The sequence below is a fragment of the Gastrolobium bilobum genome, unplaced genomic scaffold (genome assembly GCF_033153095.1).
Source record: "Gastrolobium bilobum isolate Gb01-03AN ecotype WA unplaced genomic scaffold, APGP_CSIRO_Gbil_v1 utg9634, whole genome shotgun sequence".
Lineage (NCBI taxonomy): Eukaryota > Viridiplantae > Streptophyta > Magnoliopsida > Fabales > Fabaceae > Gastrolobium > Gastrolobium bilobum.
The window spans coordinates 103,238-127,553 of NW_026897818.1; the positions used below are offsets into that span (position 1 = coordinate 103,238).

The following is a 24,316-nucleotide window of genomic DNA, read 5'->3' on the forward strand; positions in this document are numbered from 1 at the left end:
AATTTTCTGGATACGCCACTGGGTGTAGGGTTCATGAAACGAAGATTGGAAGTTCTCTAGCTAAGACGGGTAGCATTACTGTAGCTGATCTAGGGAATGACTTCTTCTCTATTCAATTCAGCTGCTTGGAGGACCTGAATCTGGCGATTACGGGAGGGCCTTGGGTGATCTTGGGACATTACCTGGCAACTACGACATGGGAGCCTTGCTTTGATCCAGAGAAGGAAAACATTCATAAGGTTGCTGCATGGGTGCGCCTGCCAGGTATTCCACAAGAGTATTGTGAGTTTCCTTTTTTGAATCATTTAGGAACTGTGATTGGTAAAGTCTTAAGAGTTGATAGAACAACTTCAACTGGAGATAGGGCTAGGTTTGTGATGTGCCTCTGGCAAGTGTGATTTTCTGTGTTAAAATTGATAAGAATTGAGTCATAAAAGAGCAACTTAATTACATATTTGCTAATTATATTGATTCTTTCTTTTCAATTATATTTCTCACCTATTGGTTGTGTTTTTACAGGAAAAAGAAGTGAAAACTATAAAAGCCTGTTGACGCAGACCAGCGCCGAATTGGAAAGGTTGCACAGTACAGAAGATCAGAGACTTGGCGCAAGTTTGCGCCAAAATGGCGCACACCCGCGCCGGATCACGAACTTTGCAACGGAGAATTTTAAGTGGCACCAAAGTGGCGCCAACTGGAGCCACATTCATCACCATTCCATGGCGCCAATAGGCGCCCAAATTCACAAGAAAATGGCGCCACTAGGCGCCCAAAATGAAGAAGAAGTGGCGCCACTAGGCGCCCAAACTAAAGCCAACCAGCGCCGAAATGCAGCATACATTGGGCAGGAAGATGGCGCTAACTGGCGCCACACCGGCGCCAACTGGCGCCGGTTTGCGGGAAAGAAGTATTGTGCTGCGCGAAGGGTATTTTTGGAAGAAGGAAAAGAGGTTTATAAATAGGATCCCTATGACAGAATTAGGCATTGAGACCTATTCTTCTGAAGAGAGACGACGACAGAGCTCTGAGGGGATTCCTGGGGATCAAGTTCATCTTCTCTTTTCTCCTTAATTTTATGCTTTTGAATATTGGATTATTTTTAGCCATGATTATGCTTGGCTAGTTATCTTTTATTGTAGTTAAGGTCACGAGCCCTATGTGAACCCTTGTTACGATGGATTGATTTAGTTTTACTCATTTATATAATTATCTTTGTCTCTACCTTGTGCGTATTTTCTATTTTCTTTATTAGAACTGATCAATCTGATAGTTGAGAATAGTTTGAGGGTTAAAACCCTAGATAGGAATATTGGGGTTTTGATCTTGAAAGGGGGTAGGATAACAATTGGTATGCATGCTAGTAATAGATGTGTATTTAATTGCGGATGCTTAAATTATTGTGTTCATTGCTTAATACCATGAGGAACATTGCAAGGAATTGGGGTTCCAATTGGGCATTAAAGGGTTAACCTTGCAAGGAATTGAGGGTTAACTAATAAATATTCTTAGATAATAATTTATCCGAGTAATTCTATAAATAAGTATTGTGAATCAATCCAAAGTAAGAAGTGGGGATCACAAGGTGAGTGCGCTCTAGCTACAATGTTTTCTCATATTTTTAAAATCAATTCTCATTGATATTGTTTTATTTCTCTTAAATAAAAATTCAAAAATAAGTCTTTACTTTTATTTCTTATTGTTACTCAAAATCAATTCGCAATTTTTCCAAACAACAAATCGAGTTTTCCAACTTAAGGGGACTGGTTATTGTAGTACTTGATTTGCAATTCCTGTGGAGACGATACTCTACTTACTCATTATATTACTTGTGCGATCGGTATACTTGTCGGAGAGCATCAAGTTTTTGGCGCCGTTGCCGGGGATTGTTAATTCCAATATTACAAATAACCGTTGATCTTTGAGATTGGATTTTTATTTTTATTTTGTTTTGTTCTATCTTGTTTTGTGTTTGCAGGTGCTACTAATTATTTTTTTTTCCAGAGTTTATGCGAGGTAGACTTGCTCCTACAGACTTTGTGATTGATTCTGAAATTGCAAGAACTGAGAGAAGAATGAGGAAAGTTGCCAAGCAGATAATTTGGGAAGAATTCAAGAACGTACCTGTACAACCAATACAAGGAATGACGGGTAACAACAATGCAAACGACCCACCTCCAAGATTGTTGGACACCATTCTGACTCCGGTGTTCAATAGGCCAAATTCAAGTATAATCAGGCCGACGGTGGAGGCAAACAATTTCGAGCTGAAGCCATCTTTGATTACTTTGGTGGAAAGGGTTCAGTTTTCTGGTGCTGAGGAGGAAGATCCTCATGAGTTCATAGACCGATTTCTGATGATCTGTGACACTACCAAGCACAATGGAGTGTCTGCCGATGCTATCAGGCTTCGATTATTCCCTTTTGTTGTTAAGGGAAAAGCTCTTAGATGGATAGAAAGGCAGCCAGCTAATAGTATCATGACATGGGAAGACTTGTCCACAAAGTTCTTTGTCGAGTTCTTTTCTATGGAGAAGTACAACCAGCTGGTAAATGAGATCACAAACTTCCGTCAGCTTGAAGGAGAATCGCTGTGTGCAACCTGGAAGAGATTTCAGGAACTTATCCGGAAGTGTCCGCACTATGAGGGAGATGATGACAGAAAGGTAGCAATTTTCTTTAATGGCATCTCTCCTGACACAAGATTGGTGATTAATAGTGCAGCTGGGGGTTCTATTCGGCAGAGTACATCTGAGCAAGTCATTGACTTGATCAAGAAACTTGCAAGAAATGAGAATGAGAGCTTCCCAGTTCAGGCAAGAAAAGGAGTAATAAAGTTGGAAACCAATGATGCTATGCTTGCTGAACAAAAGCTGTTGTCCAAAAAGTTTGACAGTTTGAATGAGAAATTTGAGAAAATGCAAGTGTCCAAGGTTCAATCAACTTCTGTGATGTGTGAATATTGTAAGGAAGCTCATGAGTCTAATGAGTGTCCCACTCTAATGGGTGATAATCCACAGCAGTTGCAAGTGAATGGGGTTTGGTATGAGCAGAAGCCCCAACAAAATTTTCAAAGAAATCATAATTCTCCTGGCAAAAATAATTTTCAAAGGAGAGGTCAAGGAGGTGGTCTTGATTATAGTTCAAACAACTTTCTGCAACCTCCTCCTATTCCACAGAAGGAACTTTCTGATTTGGAGAGGTTAGTTGGACAAATGGCTCAACACTCCAATGCTTTTATGGAGGAGACTAGAGCCTATACCAAAAACACAAATGCTTTCATGGAAGAGACTAGGGCTAATACCAGAAACATGAGTGCTTCGATCAGAAATCTGGAGAATCAAATTGGCCAGCTGGCCAAGCAAGTTGCTGATAGAACTCCAGGTAATTTCCCTAGTAACACAGTCACCAATCCAAAGGATGATTGTATGTTTGTCACCACTAGAAGTGGTAAAGTGGTAGCAGCTCCAGAAAAGCCGAGAATAAATGTGGAAGCTGAAAATAAGCTGGATACTGCAGGTGAGCCAGAAAAAGAAATTGAAAAACCTGCTGAAGTGGAAAAACCAGTTGCAAAGAATAAGTTTGAACTGAAACCAGAATATGTGAGGGCAATGGCACCTTATCCATAAAGGTTTAAGAAAGATGCTCAAAAACAGCATTATGAAATATTTCTGGATATATTCAAGAAATTGCATATCAACATTCCCTTTGCTAAAGCTCTGGCTTGCATGCCCAATTATGCCAAGTTCATGAAGGACTTGTTATCAAAAAAGCATAAGCTGCAGGAATGCCAAACTGTAACACTCACTGAGGAGTGTAGTGCCATCATACAGAAGAAGTTCCCACCCAAACTCAGTGATCCAGGGAGTTTCAAAATTCCTATTGAAATTGGGGACACAAAAATTGGCAGAGCATTATGCGATCTTGGGGCTAGTATTAATTTGATGCCCCTTTCTGTTTGTAAATCCTTGGGGATCACCGAGTTGAAGCCCACTTTGGCATCTTTTCAACTTGCTGATAAGTCTTTGAGGAAGCCTAGTGGTATTATTGAAGATGTTCTTGTAAAGATGGACAAGTTCATCTTTCCTGGTGATTTTGTAGTGTTGGACATGGAAGGGGGAGCTGAGATGCCTCTTTTGCTGGGTAGACCTTTCTTGGCCACTGCTCGGGCCATGATTGATGTTGAAAATGGAAAGCTTGAGTTAAGGATGAATGATGAGACCGTTACCATCAACGTCTTTGATTCTCTAAAACAGTCTTCTCACAAAGACGATTGTTTTAGTCTTGAAGTCTTAAAGGAAAAACAAAGTGTAACAGATGATGCCAAGGAAGATGGTGCCATAAAGGTGGATTTGAAGGAGCTTCCTCAACCTCAAAAAAAATGTCTTCTTGGGTAATAAGGAGGCGGTGATTGAAGCACTGAAGGAAGAGGAAACTGAATTGAAAAATAAAGATCCTTTTTCCCATACCATCAAAATTCTCAATGAAGATGATGACAAACACGGGAGAAAATCCCAAGGGAAGCGTCATCCTATACGGAAGAAGGTACTGAGAAAGGAAGTGGTGAAACTCTTTGATACGAGTTGGAAGAGACACCGGGAGCTGAAATTTGACAAGAGACACCGAGACTCTATCTCCCAGAAAAACCAAAGCTTCAAAGAGTTCTTAACATGGCTTCATGGTTTGGAACAAATCTGGGAATGGTGGTCTCATACACCAAGGCATCCAATACCACAAGATCCTCCATTTGCCGAGTCATCCCACGCTGCTGAGGGGGATGACATGGAGGGTTGAGTATATCTCCTTGCGTATGGAGAACTTGTATATTAGTTTATTTTTCTGTTTCGTATTTCTTTTCTTTAGTTACTTTGTGTTAGGATATTTTTCTCTGATGTTTTAATGTGTGCATTATAGTTTCTTATATATGCCACTATTTGTTCTATTGTGCAGGTTTTTCTTCTTTCTCGTGGTTTAATTATTGCTGAGGACATTAATTCTCTAAATCTGGGAATGGTAGGCAGGCTTGCACCTGAGAACTGCAATTCTTCTATCAGGGGAGATACTCTAACTTTTTTAATTTTCTTAGTTATTTTTATAGTTATTTTGTGTGATATATATATAACAATTTTTTTTTTTTTGAACATGTTTTCTGAGCAAGTCTCAGGTTTAGATATGCTTTCCCTAGTTAACTTGCCTGATTCATCCTAGGAAACATGTTTTGTATAAACTTCTGGCATGATATTATATGGGCATGAGTAGACTTCATGATTGCTCGTTTGTCTGAATTTTGTGTTTGAATGATTAATGATGCCTGATGTTTCTTTTGGAAGTCTAGCTTGACATCATAGCTGGTGAGGTTTTGTGCTTAAACACTTATTTTATTCTGAGAGACCTCATTGTGATAGCATTCTAGAACTTGCTCTATTTCTCTGAGATACATGCATTGGTTGATATGATAAAGACATTTTTTTTTCTTGTTAGCTATTGGCCAAAAATAACCCACCTGTATGAATTTTTCCATTGCTAACCCCTTTTGAGCCTGAGCCTTTTTGTTCATAATTCCTTATTGATGGTTTAGCCTATATCCATGTGACTTACCTTAATTGAGATTGAATTACAGATGTGTTGAAAAATTAAACAAAGAAATTGAGGTAAGCTCCACAAAGGTCAAGTAATTAGGGGAGGTAAAATTTCATCTGTGCCCTTAAAACAAAGGGAGAAAAAGAAAAAAAAAAGAGAAAAGAAAAGAAAAAGCAAGAAAAAGAGAAAGGATGAATGTAAAGAAAAAGTGGTTGATAGGAATTAATTCCCGAAATTATGTGGGAATCTGAGTGGAGAAACTCCATTGAGTTGGATGATGTTAAAGTGAAATAATACTAGTTTTTCAATCTCATTGTTGTTTGAGCTACTAACCATAAATTCATACCCTTAAGCCTAGCCAAGTTACAACCTGTGAAGTCTTTTTGATCAATTATGCATGTGTTAATGTTCCTCATCTTTAGGAACTTGAGAATATGATCAAGCTTATGGTAATGTTATTGCTGTGATGGATTGAGTGATTGTTACTCCCTTAAACACTTGAGTGCTGAGCGTTATATGATTATCTTGGTGAGGGGTGTTCAAGCTAGATTCTGACATGTTCATGAGAATATAAGACATTGTTAGGAGTTCTTTGCATTGATTCAGTCATGCTTAGCATAGTGATCTCTTGATTGTCTGTATGATGTTGTATTGGAAGAATTAATTGTTTCCTGGATTGAGTCTTGTACATTGCTGGGGACAGCAACGTTTAAATCTGGGAATGATTTGATGTGCCTCTGGCAAGTGTGATTTTATGTGTTAAAATTGATAAGAATTGAGTTATAAAAGAGCAACTTAATTACATATTTGCTAATTATATTGATTCTTTCTTTTCAATTATATTTCTCACCTATTGGTTGTGTTTTTACAGGAAAAAGAAGTGAAAACTATAAAAGCCTGTTGACGCAGACCAGCGCCGGATTGGAAAGGTTGCACAGTACAGAAGACCAGAGACTTGGCGCAAGTTTGCGCCAAAATGGCGCACACCCGCGCCGGATCACAAACTTTGCAACAGAGAATTTTGAGTGGCGCTTAGTGGCACCAAAATGGCGCCACATTCATCACCATTCCATGGCGCCAATAGCGCGCAAATTCACAAGAAAGTGGCGCCACTAGGCGCCCAACATGAAGAAGAAGTGGCGCCACTAGGCGCCCAAACTAAAGCCAACCAGCGCCGAAATGCAGCATACATTGGGCAGGAAGATGGCGCTAACTGGCACCACACCGGCGCCGGTTTGCGGGAAAGAAGTATCGTGCTGCGCGAAGGGTATTTTTGGAAGAAGGAAAAGAGGTTTATAAATAGGATCCCTATGACAGAATTAGGCATTGAGACCTATTCTTCTGAAGAGAGACGACGACAGAGCTCTGAGGGGATTCCTGGGGATCAAGTTCATCTTCTCTTTTCTCCTTAATTTTATGCTTTTGAATATTGGATTATTTTTAGCCATGATTATGCTTGGCTAGTTATCTTTTATTGTAGTTAATGTCAGGAGCCCTATGTGAACCCTTGTTACGATGGATTGATTTAGTTTTACTCATTTATATAATTATCTTTGTCTCTACCTTGTGCGTATTTTCTATTTTCTTTATTAGAACTGATCAATCTAATAGTTGAGAATAGTTTGAGGGTTAGAACCCTAGATAAGAATATTGGGGTTTTGATCTTGAAAGGGGGTAGGATAACAATTGGTATGCATGCTAGGAATAGATGTGTATTTAATTGCAGATGCTTAAATTATTGCGTTCATTGCTTAATACCATGAGGAACATTGCAAGGAATTGGGGTTCCAATTGGGCATTAAAGGGTTAACCTTGCAAGGAATTGAGGGTTAACTAATAAATATTCTTAGATAATAAAAATTATTCGAGTAATTCTATAAATAAGTATTGTGAATCAATCCAAAGTAAGAAGTGATGATCATAAGGTGAGTGCGCTCTAGCTACAATGTTTTCTCATATTTTTAAAATCAATTCTCATTGTTATTGTTTTATTTCTCTTAAATAAAAATTCAAAAACAAGTCTTTACTTTTATTTCTTATTGTTACTCAAAATCAATTCGCAATTTTTCCAAACAACAAATCGAGTTTTCCAACTTAAGGGGACTGGTTATTGTAGTACTTGGTTTACAATCCCTGTGGAGACGATACTCTACTTACTCATTATATTACTTGTGCGATCGGTATACTTTCCGGAGAGCATCAGTTTGCAAGAGTATGCATTGAGATTGATCTTGCCAAGCCTCTGAGAGGGATGTATGTTCTGGATGGCTGTAGGAAAAGGATAGAATATGAAGGATTGTATCTAATTTGTTTGAAGTGTGGCAGATACGGGCACAATCTTGAGTCCTGTCCAGAAGCTGCTAAACACACTCCAATGGAAACGCCTAGTGAGAATCCTGTGCAACCAGTGGAAAAGCCTGAATCTCAGGGGGTTGGTGAGTGGATGGTGGTGCAGAGAAGGAAGAAAGGAGGTCAAGTACCACTTAAGAGTGATCCCAAGAATGCCAGATTATTTGGGGAGGACATTTCCAATACTAAGAAGGGTATGGGGATGAAAACTAGTGTGAGTAGTGGGAGTAGCATTCAGAAGAAAGTTATTGATAAAGATCCTGGAGTGAATATTCTCACTTCTTTGATGAATAAGGAGAATCTGTCATTGGGCAATAATACTCAGAATGTTGTGGGGGTGATGAATTTCACTGCTAAGGCCCAAAACAATCTCAATAAAAATTTTGGTGTGAAGCAAGGGGTTCAAATACTTAAAAGAAATTCGAATAAGGCCTTATCAGCTAAAGGAAAAGGGGTACAGAAGTTGCCTGCTCTTTCTTTGGATACTGGGACTAGTTCATTGTCTCTGATACCAGTCAAAGAGAACCTGGACCAATGCAAAGGCAAATTATGGGGGGATTTGGTGATGGCAGCTGATTCTTCAGCTACTGAGGCTCTTCTGGAAACTGTAGAGAACATTCAACAAGTTGGCAGTATGCTCCTGGAGTGTGAGTTGAAGGACCCTGAACCACCTGACTTGGTGAAGAAGGATAACTTAAAAAATGCAGAACCTCATTCTGGTATGGAGTTGGATCAGCATTATGGGGCAGTTAAGGATAGTTGTATGGTCGGTATGGCTTAGCTATGTGGTGGTGAGGGAGATGTTATTATTCAGGAGGCTTCTGATGTAAGTCTTGATGTAAGTGGCAAGAGCTTTGTTATCTTGCACCAAGCTCAACATTCATGATAAATATAATGACCTGGAACTGTAGAGGTGCTGGAAAGAAACAATTTAAGAGCACTTTCAGAAGGTTCAGGAAGAAGTATGGAGTTGGAGTTGCTGCCATTTTGGAGCCTAGAGTTAGTGGAGATAAAGCCTTGAGAATTATTCGAAGTTTGGAGTATTCTAACTATATAATCTCTGAAGCCAATGGGTTTGCAGGAGGTGTGTGGATTGTATGGGATCCGTTTGAGGTGAGTATCACACTTGAGAGAAAGCAGGATCAATTCATCCATTGTTGGGTTGAATTTCCTAGTAAGGAGGGCTTTTTCTGGACTACAGTATATGCTAGTCCTAAAGAAGAAAAGAGAAGAATGTTGTGGGAAGAACTGAAGCATATTGGTAGAACCATGAATAGTCCTTGGATGTTGTCAGGAGATTTTAATGAGATTACTTCAGTTTCTGAGAAGAAAGGAGGCAATCCAGTTGATGTTAATAGATGTCTTATGTTCAATAATGTGTTAAATGCATGTGGGGTTATAGATTTGGGAGGAGGAGTAAATAGATTCACTTGGAAAGGGCACAAATTCCCACACTTGGATAGAGTGTTCAAAAGGCTTGATAGAGCAGTTGCAAATGATGCTTGGAGAACCTGTTTTGAGGAAGCTGTTGTCTTAAACCTTCCTAGAATTTTCTCTGATCATTGCCCTGTCTTGGTGAGATTGGATAAAGAGGATCATTGTTGGAGGGATAGACCTTTTATGTTCATGGCTGTATGGCAGAATGATTCTCGGTTCCACTCTTTCCTCAAAACCAATTGGGATTCAAATTCCAAACTACTGGACAGTCTGATCACTTTTACTCCAGCAGTCAGAAACTGGAATAAGAATGTCTTTGGCTTCACACACTATAGAAAGAACAGGGTGATAGCTAGACTGGAAGGCATTCAAAGACAGATGAGCTTGAGAAATTGCTACCATTTGGAGGAGTTGGAAGCCAATCTAAATAAGGAACTTGCTGATATATTAGCTCAAGAGGAACAAATTTGGTACCAGAAATCTAGGGGGGATTGGATCAAAGGAGGTGATAGAAATACTAGGTATTATCACACTTGTACCTTGATTAGGAGAAAGAGGAACAAGATCATCAAGCTACAGAATAATGGTGGTGGATGGATTTCTGGAGATGAGGAATTGATAGAATTAGCCAGAAGCTTTTTCATTAATCTATTCACAGAAGACTTGATTGATTCAGAGTAGAGCCAAACTGTTTGTTCATGGCCAGCTATCAGGGAGGAATACAGAGGCTTACTGTCATTGGATATAACTCTAGAGGATGTTAAGAAAGCTTTCTTTCAAATGGCCCCATTGAAAACTCCTGGTCCAGATGGCTACCCTGCATTGTTCTATCATAAGAACTGGGACCTGATTAAGGAAAAAGTCTTCAATAGCATGAAGTTGTACCTCAGCAAGCCTGAACAGATTAAGGAGATTAATCAGACTCTTCTTACTCTAATCCCCAAAGTGCATAGGCCTTGTTTCATGAAGCAGTTTCGTCCCATTGCACTTTGCAATACTGTGTATAAGGGATTGAGTAAAATTCTGGTTAATAAGATTAAGCCTTTTATAGGTGATCTTGTCTCTCCTAATCAGGTAAGCTTCATCCCCAAGAGGAATATTCAGGACAATATAATTATTGTCCAGGAACTTATTCACTCTATGCATAGGATGCAAGGAAAAAAAGTTACTTCTCTATCAAGATTGATCTAGAGAAGGCTTATGATAAGCTCAATTGGAGTTTTGTTAAGGCTGTGCTTGAAGAGTTGAAGCTTCCAGATGAGTTGATAGCTGCTGTTATGGGTTGTGTTACAAGTCCCTTCTTTGAGGTGTTATGGAATGGGAGCAGGACTCAGGGATTTTACTCTCAAAGGGGACTAAGGCAAGGGGACCCATTGTCTCCTTACTTATTTGTCCTTTGCATGGAGAAGTTGACTCATCTTATTATGGATGAAGTAGACAGGAAGAAATGGTATCCAATTAGAGCTGGTAGGGCAGGGCCTCAGATATCCCATCTAATGTTTGCTGATGATATCATCCTATTTGCTGAAGCTTCCCTTAGTTAGATGGAGTGTATTACAGGCTGTTTGGAGAAATTCTCTCGAATGTCAGGCCAATGTGTGAGTATGGAGAAGTCCTGTATCTATTTCTCTAAGAACACACCTCAGGAGACACTGAGTCTTTTGGCTGATGTAAGTGGGTTCAAAGTTGTCAACGGCATTGGCTGTTATCTAGGAACCTTGATGAGACATGGGAAGATTAGTAGGCATCATTATTCTAATGTCATTAGTAGAGTTCAGAATCAGCTCCAAGGGTGGAAGACCAAATGCTTGTCTATGGCTGGTAGAATCACATTGGCTAAGAGTGTGATATCAGCTATGCCAATGTATCACATGCAAAACAACTCTATACCAATTCACATATGCCAAGAAATTGAAAAACTCCAACGAAATTTTATCTGGGGAGACTCTGATGTAAAAAGGAAAGCACACTATGTGGCATGGGAGCAACTTTATAAGCCAAAGGAGTGTGGTGGCTTAGGGATTATTAATCTTCGAGTGCAGAATGAAGCTTTCATGCAAAAGAGAGCCTGTATGCTTATTTCTGAGCTTAACAGCCTCTGGAGTAGAGTTCTCCTTGGGAAATATGGGAGAAAGCATGATCCTAGGAGAGGATTATCTGTAAAAAATGGAGACTCATCCTTATGGAAGAGTATTTGTGCAGCTCGTGACAAACTTGACCAGCATCTGACTTGGGAGATGGGGAATGGTAATTCAGTTTTATTTTGGACAGATTGTTGGCATTGATGGCAAGATAATCTTTATGAGCTGGCCTTTAATAAACCTTGCACTGCTGAGCAGGATTTGAAGGTGATTAATATTGTTGATCAAGTAACAGGTGATTGGAAGTGGGAATATCTGAAGAATTATCTTGAAGATCCTATTCTTAGGAGGATGCAAAGCATACAGATCCCTTGCACAAATGGACCAGAGGACAGGATCTGTTGGTTAAGAAGCAGTCCAAGTTGTTCTATGGTTAGAAATGCATACCAGCAATTAATGGCTGCAAACTTGAAGAAAGATAAAGCCTGGTCTCTAATCTGGAAATGGAGAGGGCCCTTTAGGATTGCAACATTTATGTGGTTAGCATGTCTTAACAAATTGACAGTTAGAAATATCACTAGCTTGTGGAATGGAGGTGAGATTCTTTGCCCGAACTGCTCAACATCTCATGAGACTTTAATGCATGTGCTGAGAGACTGCTTGAAAGCTAGGAAGGTGTGGGAGAGATGGTTTGGAGGTAAGATTCCTGATGTTTTTCTGTCAGTTAATGATCTTGACTGGTTCAGATTAAATATTTGTAAATCTTTTTCAACGAAGTGCTGGCATTCATGGAAGGAAGCATTTTTTGTAACCTGTTGGATGCTTTGGCAATGGAGAAATCTAGTTGTTCATGAGGATTTATTTGATTGGCCTAGTGATCCGATGAGTAGGATCTTGCTGTATCTAAGAGACATGAAAAGTAACTGCTCTGATGATCCTTTTTCTCAGAAAGTAGACCCATCTATACCTCTGTCGGGGCTGGCTTTCAGGAGCAGAAGGAGGTTTTAAAATTTTTTGTAGATGGTGCTGTGAACTTGGAGACTAAAACAGGAGCATGTGGGGGCTTGATCTGCAATTGGAAAGGTGACTGGATCAGTGGATTCTCACTTAAGATTGGTACTTGTTCAATCTTTGAAGCTGAGTTGTGGGGCATTTGGCAAGGTCTAAAGCTGGCAAGTGATTTAAAGATTAAGAAAGTATGGCTTGGGAGTGAAAGTAAAGAAGCCTTACTATGTGTGGCTAACCTAAATGATTTGGATGACTGCTCATTGGTAGCTAGGAAAATTAGGAATAACTTACTGTCATTTGAGCATGTTTCTTTCGAATTTGTTCCCAGAAAGTTTAACTATTGTGCTGATAGTTTAGCTTTGGTAGGATTTAAGTGTAGGAGTGGAGAGTTGGAGTTATATTCCTCTCCTCCTACAAGTATTTTTCCATTTTGGAGTGACTTTTGTAAGTTCTTGCTGATGGAGCATGTTTCTCTTAACATGCATCAGCTTTCAATTTAATTCTATGGGTTAGGCCCACCACTTTTACCAAAAAAAAAAAAAAAACACTGTAACAATTAGATGGTAAAACGGGCCAACACATTTAAAGTCTTAATGTGTTAGGTTATTAGGGAAAGCATAAACAGAGGACGCAGATGGAACAACTGCACATAATTTGGACCATTGAAAGGCAGAAAACCATTTACCTTGGATGCCTGTTGAATTGTCTGAATCTAATATTCATAATGCTGAGAATTTGGATTCTGTTATCAGTAATCAAGAGAATGACATTGCTGAAGTGGGAAACCATGAGAGTCCAATGTTAATGCAACCCAAGGCTATTAATCTTGAGGAGGATCAAGTAGAGGGTAGTACTATTGATCTTGGTGAGTCAAAAGGTATTAGTGATGTGCAAGAAAAGTTTCATGTCAAGATAGATGAAGAGAATAAAGAAGAAGAAAGGGTGCAAGCAGATGAAAGTGTAGATATTGTTTCTTCCGTTCAACCTGAGGCTTCAGGTGATAACGAGAAAAGAGATGAGGTTGACGCTTCTGTTCTACATTCTGTGGCTACTGTGGATACTGAGAGTGTTGGTGAAGTATACAATTAATCTTAGTGAAAAAAAAAGATGGGAGTTGGAGGTTTTGTGTGAACTTCAGGGCACTCAAAAAAGCAACCATACCAGATAAATTTCCATTGCCCGTCATTGATGAGTTACTGGACGAATTAGATAGGGCAAAATTATTTTCTAAGCTAGACTTGAAATCTGGTTATCATCAGATCAGGATGAAACCAGAGGATATAGAAAAGACAGCATTCCAGACTCATGAGGGGCACTATGAGTACTTGGTAATGCCTTTTGGGTTGAGGCACCTTCCACTTTTCAGTCCTTGATGAATGAGGTATTCCGACCGTTCCTTCGTAGGTTTGTTTTGGTTTTTTTTTATGATATTCTGATTTATAGCCAAAATGAGGTTGCTCATGTTGATCATTTGAGGCAAGTAATGAAGGTATTACGAAAGCATCAATTCTGTGCCAATAAAAAAAAGTGCTCCTTTGCAGAAAGGGAATTAGAGTATCTTAGACATATTATTTCAGGAACAGGGGTGAAGGTAGACCCAGTGAAGGTGGAAGCCATACAGATATGGCCAATTCCCACGAATCTGAAGGGGCTCTGGAATTTTTGGGACTCACTGGGTACTATAGACGGTTTGTGAGGGGTTATAGCAAGATTGCTCGTCCACTCACTCAACTGTTAAAAAAAGACAGCTTTAATTGGGGGGGATTAAGCCCAAATCGCTTTTGAAGAGTTAAAAAGGGCAATGTTGCTGCCAGAGTTGGCAATGTCGAATTTTTCTTAAGTTTTCGTGGAAGAGACCGATGTGTCAGGAGTTGGAATGGGGGCTGCCCTTATGCAAAGGAAATGGCCAATAACGTTTTTAAGTCAAGCATTCTCGGATGCAGCCAAGTCCTTGTCAACCTATGAACGAGAATTAAAAGCAATCGTATTTGCGGTTCAAAAATGGCGACATTATTTGTTGGGGCGCCATTTCATTATCAGGACTGATCAAAGAAGCTTAAAATACTTAACGAAACAACGTTTAATCGTGGAGGGCCAGCATCGTTGGGTAACCAAGTTGGTGGGTTTCGATTTTGAGATACAATATAAACCCGGTGTGAAAAATAAAGCGGCTGATGCGCTATCAAGAGTAATGGATTGCAAGGGATTGTCCATTGTATCAAGCCCAGATTTACAGAGCTTGGCAGAAGATGTGAGTGCTGACCCTGTCACTAAATCTATTTTAATTGATGTCATGCAGGATGCTACGTCTCATCCGGGGTATCATGCATCCAGAGGCTGCCTTTGGTTTCATGATAAGCTGGTAATTCCATTCTCCTCTTCACGGATACATTTCATCTTACAAGAGTTTCATGATTCCCAGTGGGGTGAACATTCGGGTGAGCTGCGGACTTACAAGAGAATTGCAGCAGTGTTCTGGTGGAAGGGATGCGAAAGGACGTGACAAATTATGTTAAAGCATGTGGAGTGTGCCAACAACAAAAATATCAAAGCCTACAACCAGCGGGGCTGTTACAACCTCTACCGATTCCAGAACAAGTGTGGGAGGATCTTTCTATGGAGTTCATAGGAGGGTTACCAAAATCTAAAGGTATGGACACAATTCTGGTGGTAGTAAACAGACTCTCCAAATATGCCCATTTTATTACTCTAGTGCATCCATATTCAACTGAACAGGTAGCTGCTATGTTTGTAAAAGAGATTATCAGAATGCATGGATTTCCAAGGTCAATTGTTTTAGATAGAGATAAGGTATTTGTGAGCAAATTTTGGGGAGAGTTATTTAAAGCCGCAAGCACAAAGCTGAAATTTAGCTCTGCATATCATCCAATGACGGATGGACAAACGGAAGTGGTGAATAGGACTTTGGAGACTTGAGATGTTTCGTTAATGGACATCCTACAACTGGTGCCATCATACAACTAGTTGTGTATATGTGAAGTGTTTGATTTTGAACATTTTACTAACCCATAGCAAGTAGCAGATATTACACCTTACTATGTTCATACCCCAACAAGTACTTCATGTTGACGTCAAGTATTTGTTTGAACAAACAATTTGGCAAATAAAAAACTAATGATCTTGCATATATCTTTGCATGATGAAAACAGCTATCCACTCTTTTTCTTTTTCTTTTTTTTTTAAATACAGTATTGATGCAAAAGTTTACATTTAAAATTTCTTTGGGTTATAACAGTACACATTATAAATTCTACAAAGATAGTACCAAATTAATCACATTGTAAACAGCAAGTACAATCAATCAAATAGAATACTAACAACAGACCCTCTAGTTTGCTTAAGCTATTGGCCTATGTACTTCTACGGAAGATTTTGCACAATAGCGTTACAGTAATTAATCAACTAATGAAAGAACATTAGTTGCTAATGATCAAGCAAGTATGATGCAAATAAGATCGTACTCGACCTTATTGAAATTAAGATAGCTCGTATTGATCATATTCCCCCGGATTACACATAGAACTTAAACCAATAAATAAATAAATAATAAAAATGAACGGCTGAGATTGCCACATCTTAAAACTGGTTTCAGAAAATTTACTTTTCTGAAGCCAGCAGCTTCTTCAGCTCCTTTTTATTTACCTGAAATTTCACACGAAGAAGAATTAACTTACCTTCCTAAGAATGATTCATGGTGAAAAAGTAAATGATGTTGTTTATTAGGACGACATATAAACAAGGGAAAAGTTATATTTACAAACTTTTTCTTTACAAACTACGCTATGTCTAACCGGTCATACTTTAATCAAGAGTGTATGACCGGTCATACTTAATGTAATTTGTAAAAAAAAGTTTGTAAACGGATCCTTCCCCTATAAACAAAAGTAAATTACCTTCCCCATTGCATTGCGAGGGAGTGAGTCCCACAGGAATAGTTGAGTTGGTATCTAACAACATACAAACAAATTATCAAATGAAAATAACATAATATAAACAAGATATATGCAATTGATTAAATTATTAAAATAAAAGAAAGAAATCACCTAAATCATATGCATTGAAATTTTCAGAAAGGAACAGAAAGTATTGATGAACCTAGTATCACAAGCATTTTCAGTGGCAGCTTATATATGATTCTAAGAATATGAGGTTCATCTCCATAGATGACAATATATAAGCAAACAATGGCCATGCCCCCATTACCTTGTAAGGTGCAAGTTTGTCTTTGGCCCAGGTGGACAATTCTTCTAGGCTTAATGCAGGCTTTGACTCTTCATCTCGCTTTCGTTTAACATCAACCTCTGGTACAATAATTGCACCAACAACTTCTCCATAGTCTTTGTCTGGTAAGCCCAAAACACAACATTCTGAGACAGCTGGATGCTGCAAAAAGCTTCTGATTGTGAATACCATATCATTCCTTGTATTCAGCTCCTTCCGTGGAAAGAAACCATGCAACTATATAAAGTATTGCTAACAACTAACAACTAACAACGTTAGGATGAGAAAACGGTAGCTACTTGCCTCTATTATAACTGATTCAATTTCTAATGCAGACAGCTTATAGCCACCAGCCTTGATAATATCAGCATTAGTACCTGATAAACAAGTGGAGAACAAGCACAATATATTTAGTTTTATTAACACCACGATCTAACTTTTACTTCTCTGATGATAAGTTCAGATGTAGGGATTTTTACATTTTCACTTAGCCAATCAAGATAAAACAGTTATCTTCTGATACATATCCAAATTTTATACCAGTCAAGATTGGCAAAAAATTTCGGCAAAACCAGATGTCCTAGTTATTAGCAATTTAGGAATGTACTTTCTGACAAACTGCATGTAACACTTTAAGCATGATTTCTCTCTCTTTCGTTTGATGATTCATTTTGGGAAAATAGAAAGGCCCAGCTCAAAGATAATGTTCTAGAAATTTAAAATTGGGGTACTACTAGATATATGTAGTTAATGCATGAGAACCATACTGCAGGCTGCACTCAAAGCTCTGACTCTTACAAGCAAGCATATGACAGCATGCATGGAGAAGTATAGATTTCCTTACGTCCTAGAATGATGTAATATCCATCTTCATCTGTAGTAACTGTATCTCCAGTCTTAAAGAACCCATCATCAGTAAATGATCCCTTCGTTACCTGCATGGAAATAATAAAATTCTCAGAGGGAGAGATTATATTTCTTTTACCTTTGTGTTAGGAACCAAGAATGGGTTATGAGTTTTCAGAGAGGGAGAGATAAGAAAAACAGAGAAAGGAAAGGAAAGGAAAAGAAGAACGCGTCGGTAGTGTTTATTGAATTACAAACAAAGAACTATGTAGAGAATTCTCCTTCCAAGGATTTTCCCTTCACATAGGGTTTCTCCATCCAGAGATGCTTTCAGATATCTGAGATCAATTTTGCAAAAAGGTGAAGAGATTGATGAGGATGTAAATCATAGAATCAGAGCAGGGTGGATGAAATGGCGTAGTACATCTGGGTTTTTGTGTGACCACATAATTCCCCTTAGGCTAAAAGGAAAATTCTATAGGACAGCAGCAAGGCCTGCAATGTTATGTGGAGTTAAATGTTGGCCAGCACATAGGCAACATGAACATTAAATGGGAATAGCGGAAATAAGGATGTTAAGATGGATGTGTGGTTATATGAGGATGGATAAGAGAAGAAATGAAGTTATTCGACGAAAAGTGAAAGTAGTACCGGTGGCGGAAAAGATGAGAGAACATAGATTGAGGTAGTTTAAGCACGTAATGAGAAAGCCCCAGGATGCTCCCATAAGAACAAAAGTTTGTTATCAAGAGCTTGACACAAAGAGAGGTAGAGGTAGACCAAAATTTACTTGAGGAAAAGTAGTAAAAACAAGACTTAATGGAGTGGGATATACATTAGCGGACGATGTATCTTAGGACAGAGTGGAGAAGAAAAGCTATAAGCATAGTGGAGGATTAGACCCGTTTTTATTCCAATGTTTCAAATGGTCCCCTTTTAGTCCTTTTCCTCTTTATCTCCCTCCCTTTCTTTCTTTTTTTCCTTCTTTTCTTTTATTTCATTTTTCCTTTCAATCTTTTTTCTCTTACCCATTTATTTATGTGTTTTCTTTTTCTTTTTACCCCAAATTCCTTTTTATTTTATTTTTTTATTTTTTTTATTTCTTACTTATTATTTTATGTCCTACTATATATCTTCATTTTTCCCTTTAATTGTGTATTGCTTATATATATATATATATATATATATATATATATATATATATATATGATCCTTTGACACCAGTGTCAAATTTCAAATTTGACACCTCATCTGAGAGCCGTTAGATAAAAAAAAATCAACAACTCTGATTTGCAAGCATGTGACACCATTGATCTTTTTTGATCTAACGACTATCAGATGAGGTGTCAAAGGATCCTACCTCATATATATATAGACAGGATCAATTTACAACAATGTAAGAATAATAAATCTTACACTCAATCTTCACCTTTGATTTCCATTCATCAAAAGACTAATTAATTGGATTATTCTTATTAATTAACTATTAATTCCCAATAAATTATAACCGTCAGATATCAAAAATCGATTAAGATTAAGTGTAAAATTTATTATTCTTACATCGATGTCAGAAAATCCTGCCCCCCCCACACACACACATATATATACTTAAATTTTATTTTTGTCTTTTTTTCTCAATCTTTTTGTATCTCTCTTTTGGGTTCATCTACGATCTACCACCGACCCCAACTAGTTTGGAATAAAGGTGCTGTTGATGTTGATAGGGTTTCTCCTTTTACCATAGAGCCTTTGCTCTGCTTTTCAATCTAAAATCCTGAATGCTTCCCTCCTCTTACCTTGCTCCTGCTATTTAAGCCCGAACCCCTGTTCCTAACTCCTATCCCCTTGATAGATTCTAACTGAAACTAACTGATCAGACATCGCCCCGTCTAACTAACTTTGACCCTGTTTTCTTCTGGTGTCCTATCACATTATCTACCTTTGGAATCTTGAATTTTCTGCGACATAAATTAACGTTATATTCCTTTTATTGTGATATTGGAACTTCTGTTGCTCAAATAACCGCTTCTCAGAAAGAAAATGTGCAGTCTTATGCAGCATAGCAGGGAAATAGGGTATTATATCATGATGCACATAATCATGTAATGCATTATAAATCAACAAGGAACTACTAGAAGCATAAGAATCAAAAGAACAGGAAAGAACTATTACTAAATAATTATTTCAGAATCATAAACAAAAGAACATAACATTAAGTACCTCAGGAAGTTTATAATATTCTTTAAACAACGAAGGGCTTTTAACACAAAGCTCACCCACTCCAGTTTTATCACTCCCACTCTCCTCATCCGCGAGAATCTTGACCTGTCATGCATACAGAAAAGTCAACCTTGCAATTCCATGGGATATTATCTCTCACATTGAGCATCAACAACACTTGAGGCTACTCCTCCCTGCAGGTCATAGTAAAACATCCATCTCATAGTATGCCAAAGTCTACTTCTTTTACATGTATCCTTCAAGTTTATAACACATTATTTGGTTTCCTTAACCTGAAATTGAAACTCGTGCCCAGATAATTACTTAAATCCCCAATAGTTGATCATGTAAATATATTACGCGCAACAGCGGAATGAGAGATCAACAAGACCATATTTTATGGTCAACAGCAAATGGAAAAGTGCAAGCTCAACTAACCTGTATACCAGGAAATGGTTTGCCAACAGTGCCTGCCTTACGCTCACCTTTCAATGGATTTGACAATGCCATGACAAACTAGAAACATTAATATTATATCGTAAGATTCATCCAAGAATTGCTATAAAATTAATGAACAGTAGTAAAATACACTGTACATCTTTCTCTGCAAAGTTGAAGGACTTAAACTAAAGTGTACATACTTCAGTCATGCCATATCGCTCTAATAAGCGATGCCCAGTGATGGCTTCCCACTCTTGCATAACGGGCTGAGGAAGTGCAGAGGACCCACACATCTGAATGGTGAGATGATAAAATATCAGGTTTCTGAGATTGAGTTAGTAATCAGTGCTCAGAACCAATGCAGAACACATAATGTAAATTGTAGTGTGTCCATGCATAGCAAATTAAAAATAAAGAATAATCCTTTATTTTAAAATTCAAACAATTTTCTGTTTATCTTCTTTTAAGAGATAAAAATGTTTGATGAACAGCACAGTGCCTTTTTCTCTTACCATAAGACGCAGATTCCTTGCAGCAGATGCTGAAGCAACTTGTAGCTCAGGATCCATAGCATGATAACCTTGTATCAATCGGGTGTATATAGTTGGAACCTTCATTTACAAAACGATTTAATAATGATGAGGTCACCCAAGACAAGTTCTCCAACCACAACAACTAATGTTGATAGTAAATAGTATGCATATGAATTTTAAATGCACAAACCGTGCAACTTAAGAACTTTTTAGGCATAACAAAGAACACCATCATATGGCCTATAAATGCTGTCTTTGTATGATTAAAGCAGCAAAGATAATTATCTCCAGCCAAGCTTAGATTATATACACAAACCAAGGTACCATGAGAATGAACCATATCATAGATCTGCACAATGCTGATAAGAATTATACTTACTCCAGTGAACATAGTTATTGCATCATCAGCCTTAGATCCTTCAGTTGGATATGACTCCCGCCATCTCTGCCAAATTCCCCTCACACTAAATTTTGGCATGAACTCAACCTTCAACAAGACAATTTGATTCTTAGCAACAAAAAACTATCTATTTTGAATGCATACTACTTATTTAGAGGCCGCTGGAACAAAAATTTAACTTTTTTTTTTCTTCTAGTATTGTCTTTGCCTTGGAAGAAAAAGTGAAAAGAGTAAATTACCGTGGAACCTGCATAGAGAGGGGCCAGTAAACCATTGAAAAGCCCGTGAACATGTATATCATATATGTTAAGGATTGACATCATAAGGAAACCCCAAATCACATTTCAGCAAATATACAAAAGATGGTAATATGAATTATAAAATATTGAATAATGTAAACACTGAAACTTTCATGGATATGATGTAGCGGTAGACAATGCAGAAACTGATCGGCAGATGCATACTCCCATGCTTTTGTCAAGGTTTGAACCTAAAATCAAGACAAGATTGGGAAAGAATATTAAAGAAAAAGAAAATAAGAATGATTGACATGCTTAAGTCAACAAGGGTTAAATTGCACTATGATTAAAATTGTTATAAACAGCAGTATTTTGTACAATTTGATAATCACACCGAAAGAACTTGCAAAATCATAGAGCTACTGTTAAGGAAGAGGATTTTATCTTAGTAGATGAAAATGTCTATTCAAAGTATCATTTGATGTAACTAGACATAAATCACAGAGCATACCTGGGAAATGATGCTTCTGTGTGTATGAACAACTCCCTTAGGTTTACCTGTTGTCCCACTAGTGTACAAAATCAGTGCTGGATCTTCATCTATGCCAATGGATATGAAAAATAAATGATGAGAAACAATTGTCAGCTGATTGCTACCAAAAGATTTACTCTATCCATTTTAAAAGTTGAAACGTTCATTTTCTTACTTGATTTCCCAATATTCTCCAGGCAAAATCTGTCTGGGTCAATTTCCCCATTCTCTGAAGACTCATTGAGAACAGGCGGAAGATGAAAAAACTGAGAAGAGCTTTTATTGGCAATGCTTTGCATTAATTCACTATGGTCTTCAGTACTTAGTATTGCAGACACATCCTATAGCCAAATTATCATCAAATTTCTATTAAGATTTAATCCACAAAAGCAGAAGCAAAGCCCAAAGGTAATGTAGAATAAATAAATGGTTCAACTAATTTGTTAGCAATATATAAAAAATTCTTTCTTCCTTAGGTACATGATACTCAATCTATATTGTAGAAAGTTATTGGCATCTTCCAACCCATATTATAAGAATTTCGTCAGTTGAGAATGGACATACTTGCAGAAGCAGGACATAATAATGACAACAGAAGCATGTAAAAGCTATTCCAAAAGCAATTTGGATTATTTTGTTTGGGACAGGTGAACAGAAGAATCCATCATTCAATAGTTTATTCATGTCTGAACTGAACATCCAGTAAAATGAAATCAATAATATTAAAAGTTTACTTACATAGCATATTTCAGTCATGTACTTTCATAGAGGCAAAAATCTACATATAAATCAGCTATTTGAAAGTTGAGATGAAAGATATCAAGACAATGTGAATGGTGAATTGAGGGAGTTGACTTCATAAAGTTAGCAAGCCATTTAAATGTTACACAAACAAAAGAAAAGGGGAGCCATAATAAAAAGGGAGGGTTTCCAGAGCATACCGAATTATTAATCACATGCAAGAGCTCTACTTCTGGATAGCTTAGTGCAAGTGGAACAGCAACACCTCCACTAAACCAAGTCCCAAGTATTCCAGCAACAAATTCAGCAGAGGGTTTGGCTACAATTCCTATTCGAGCTCCACCAAGATTTCCCTGGATTTTAGTACCATCAAGAATTTACTAAATGATTATTTTGTACATATATGTGAATGTAGTACGTCACTCCCATTTCATGCAAGCATGAGCGCCAAAACTATTTCATCTAGCAACAACAATAGTATGTATTACGGTGTAACTCACTGTTTTGACACCATTGCCACACAAGAGATGAGATATCTTCTGTGCAGATGAGATGAGTTGCTTGTAACTGTAACTCTTCTGATCAGCTCTGATAGCAGTACTGCCATGATGAGCTGCAAGTTCTTGCTGAGCAATTGCTTTGAACACCTCCATAAATGTAGCAGATCGAGATGCTGTATAAAAGGAAGAAACAGTCAATCAACCTCATAAATGGAATTATTAGATTTTAAACAATGTCTACATTCTGTAAACTGAACCACCACAATATCTATTTGGTATTTTTCTTAAGTAATTGCTCAATAAACTAATATTTCTCAGTACCAAGATCACCCTTCTAAACTTTCCTACACAACAATATCATTATCACAGGATCATCATAACAACTTAATGTAAACCTCATAATATTAGAGTTCATCTCTTACAAACTGTGTATTTTATTAAGTTATGATGATTGAGACAAATACAGCATTTAGAAAGAAATTATTACAGGTACAAATAATTAATCCAGAAAACTCAGGTTTGCATGATAGCAAGATTACAACTTGATCAGCAATTCGGAGCTATATAATCAAACACACTGTTTGTCTAATCTCTATCCTTAATTATTAAAAAACAAAAAAAGACAAAAAAAAAAAAGAAAAAATTCCAAATTGTGCTAATGGGTGATGTCAGCTGATAGCTACAGAGAAACAGAGTTGCACAAAGAACAGTTTCAGGTAAAATTACTTCACCCCCATAATACATTCCAATCAAACTCAACATAAAGATACAATTTTTCATCTCTCAGTAAGAGAAATCAATACCCATTACTTGTGCATGCGGTAGTGAGACACCCCAATAATATATTCTATCAAAATCAACCTCAAGATAGAATTTTTCATCACCCCAATAAGTCAATAACCCAATTGAAATAAAAATCACTGACCCTATGACAAAACCCAAAAAAAATAAAAAAAATAAATTTACGTTCAATCAACAAAACCATACTTTCATTGTCAGCAACAAAAAGAAAATGAGGGAAGAAGAGAAACTCACATGAGTATGGCCGAAAGTGAGAGAAACACAACCTAGGATAAGTAGTAGGACTTGGCAAACGAGTGAATGAAGGTGAAGCTATGAAACCATAGAAAGCAGGGTGTTTGTGGAAAGAGATGAAATTAAGGTGTTTGG

General features: G+C 37.7%; 2 protein-coding genes across 2 annotated transcripts; one reads left to right on the forward strand and one right to left on the reverse strand.

The window, feature by feature from the left end:
• Nucleotides 1-8,820: 8,820 nt before the first annotated feature.
• On the forward strand, nucleotides 8,821-10,044 carry LOC133310602 (uncharacterized). Its single transcript, XM_061511564.1, has one exon. It carries the CDS (start codon nucleotides 8,821-8,823, stop codon nucleotides 10,042-10,044), a length of 1,224 nt encoding a protein of 407 aa, XP_061367548.1.
• Nucleotides 10,045-15,700: 5,656 nt separating this feature from the next.
• Nucleotides 15,701-24,316, reverse strand: LOC133310579 (probable CoA ligase CCL8). The gene is made up of 17 exons (XM_061511530.1): nucleotides 24,182-24,316; nucleotides 23,135-23,319; nucleotides 22,847-22,999; nucleotides 22,081-22,246; nucleotides 21,885-21,973; nucleotides 21,555-21,624; nucleotides 21,374-21,426; nucleotides 21,114-21,221; nucleotides 20,714-20,812; nucleotides 20,402-20,494; nucleotides 20,199-20,276; nucleotides 19,761-19,865; nucleotides 17,539-17,629; nucleotides 16,998-17,071; nucleotides 16,677-16,856; nucleotides 16,367-16,420; nucleotides 15,701-16,115 (listed from the first exon to the last, which is right to left on the reverse strand). The coding sequence occupies exons 2-17, from the start codon at nucleotides 23,297-23,299 to the stop codon at nucleotides 16,071-16,073; spliced, it is 1,623 nt and encodes a 540-aa protein (XP_061367514.1). The 5' UTR covers nucleotides 23,300-23,319; nucleotides 24,182-24,316; the 3' UTR covers nucleotides 15,701-16,070.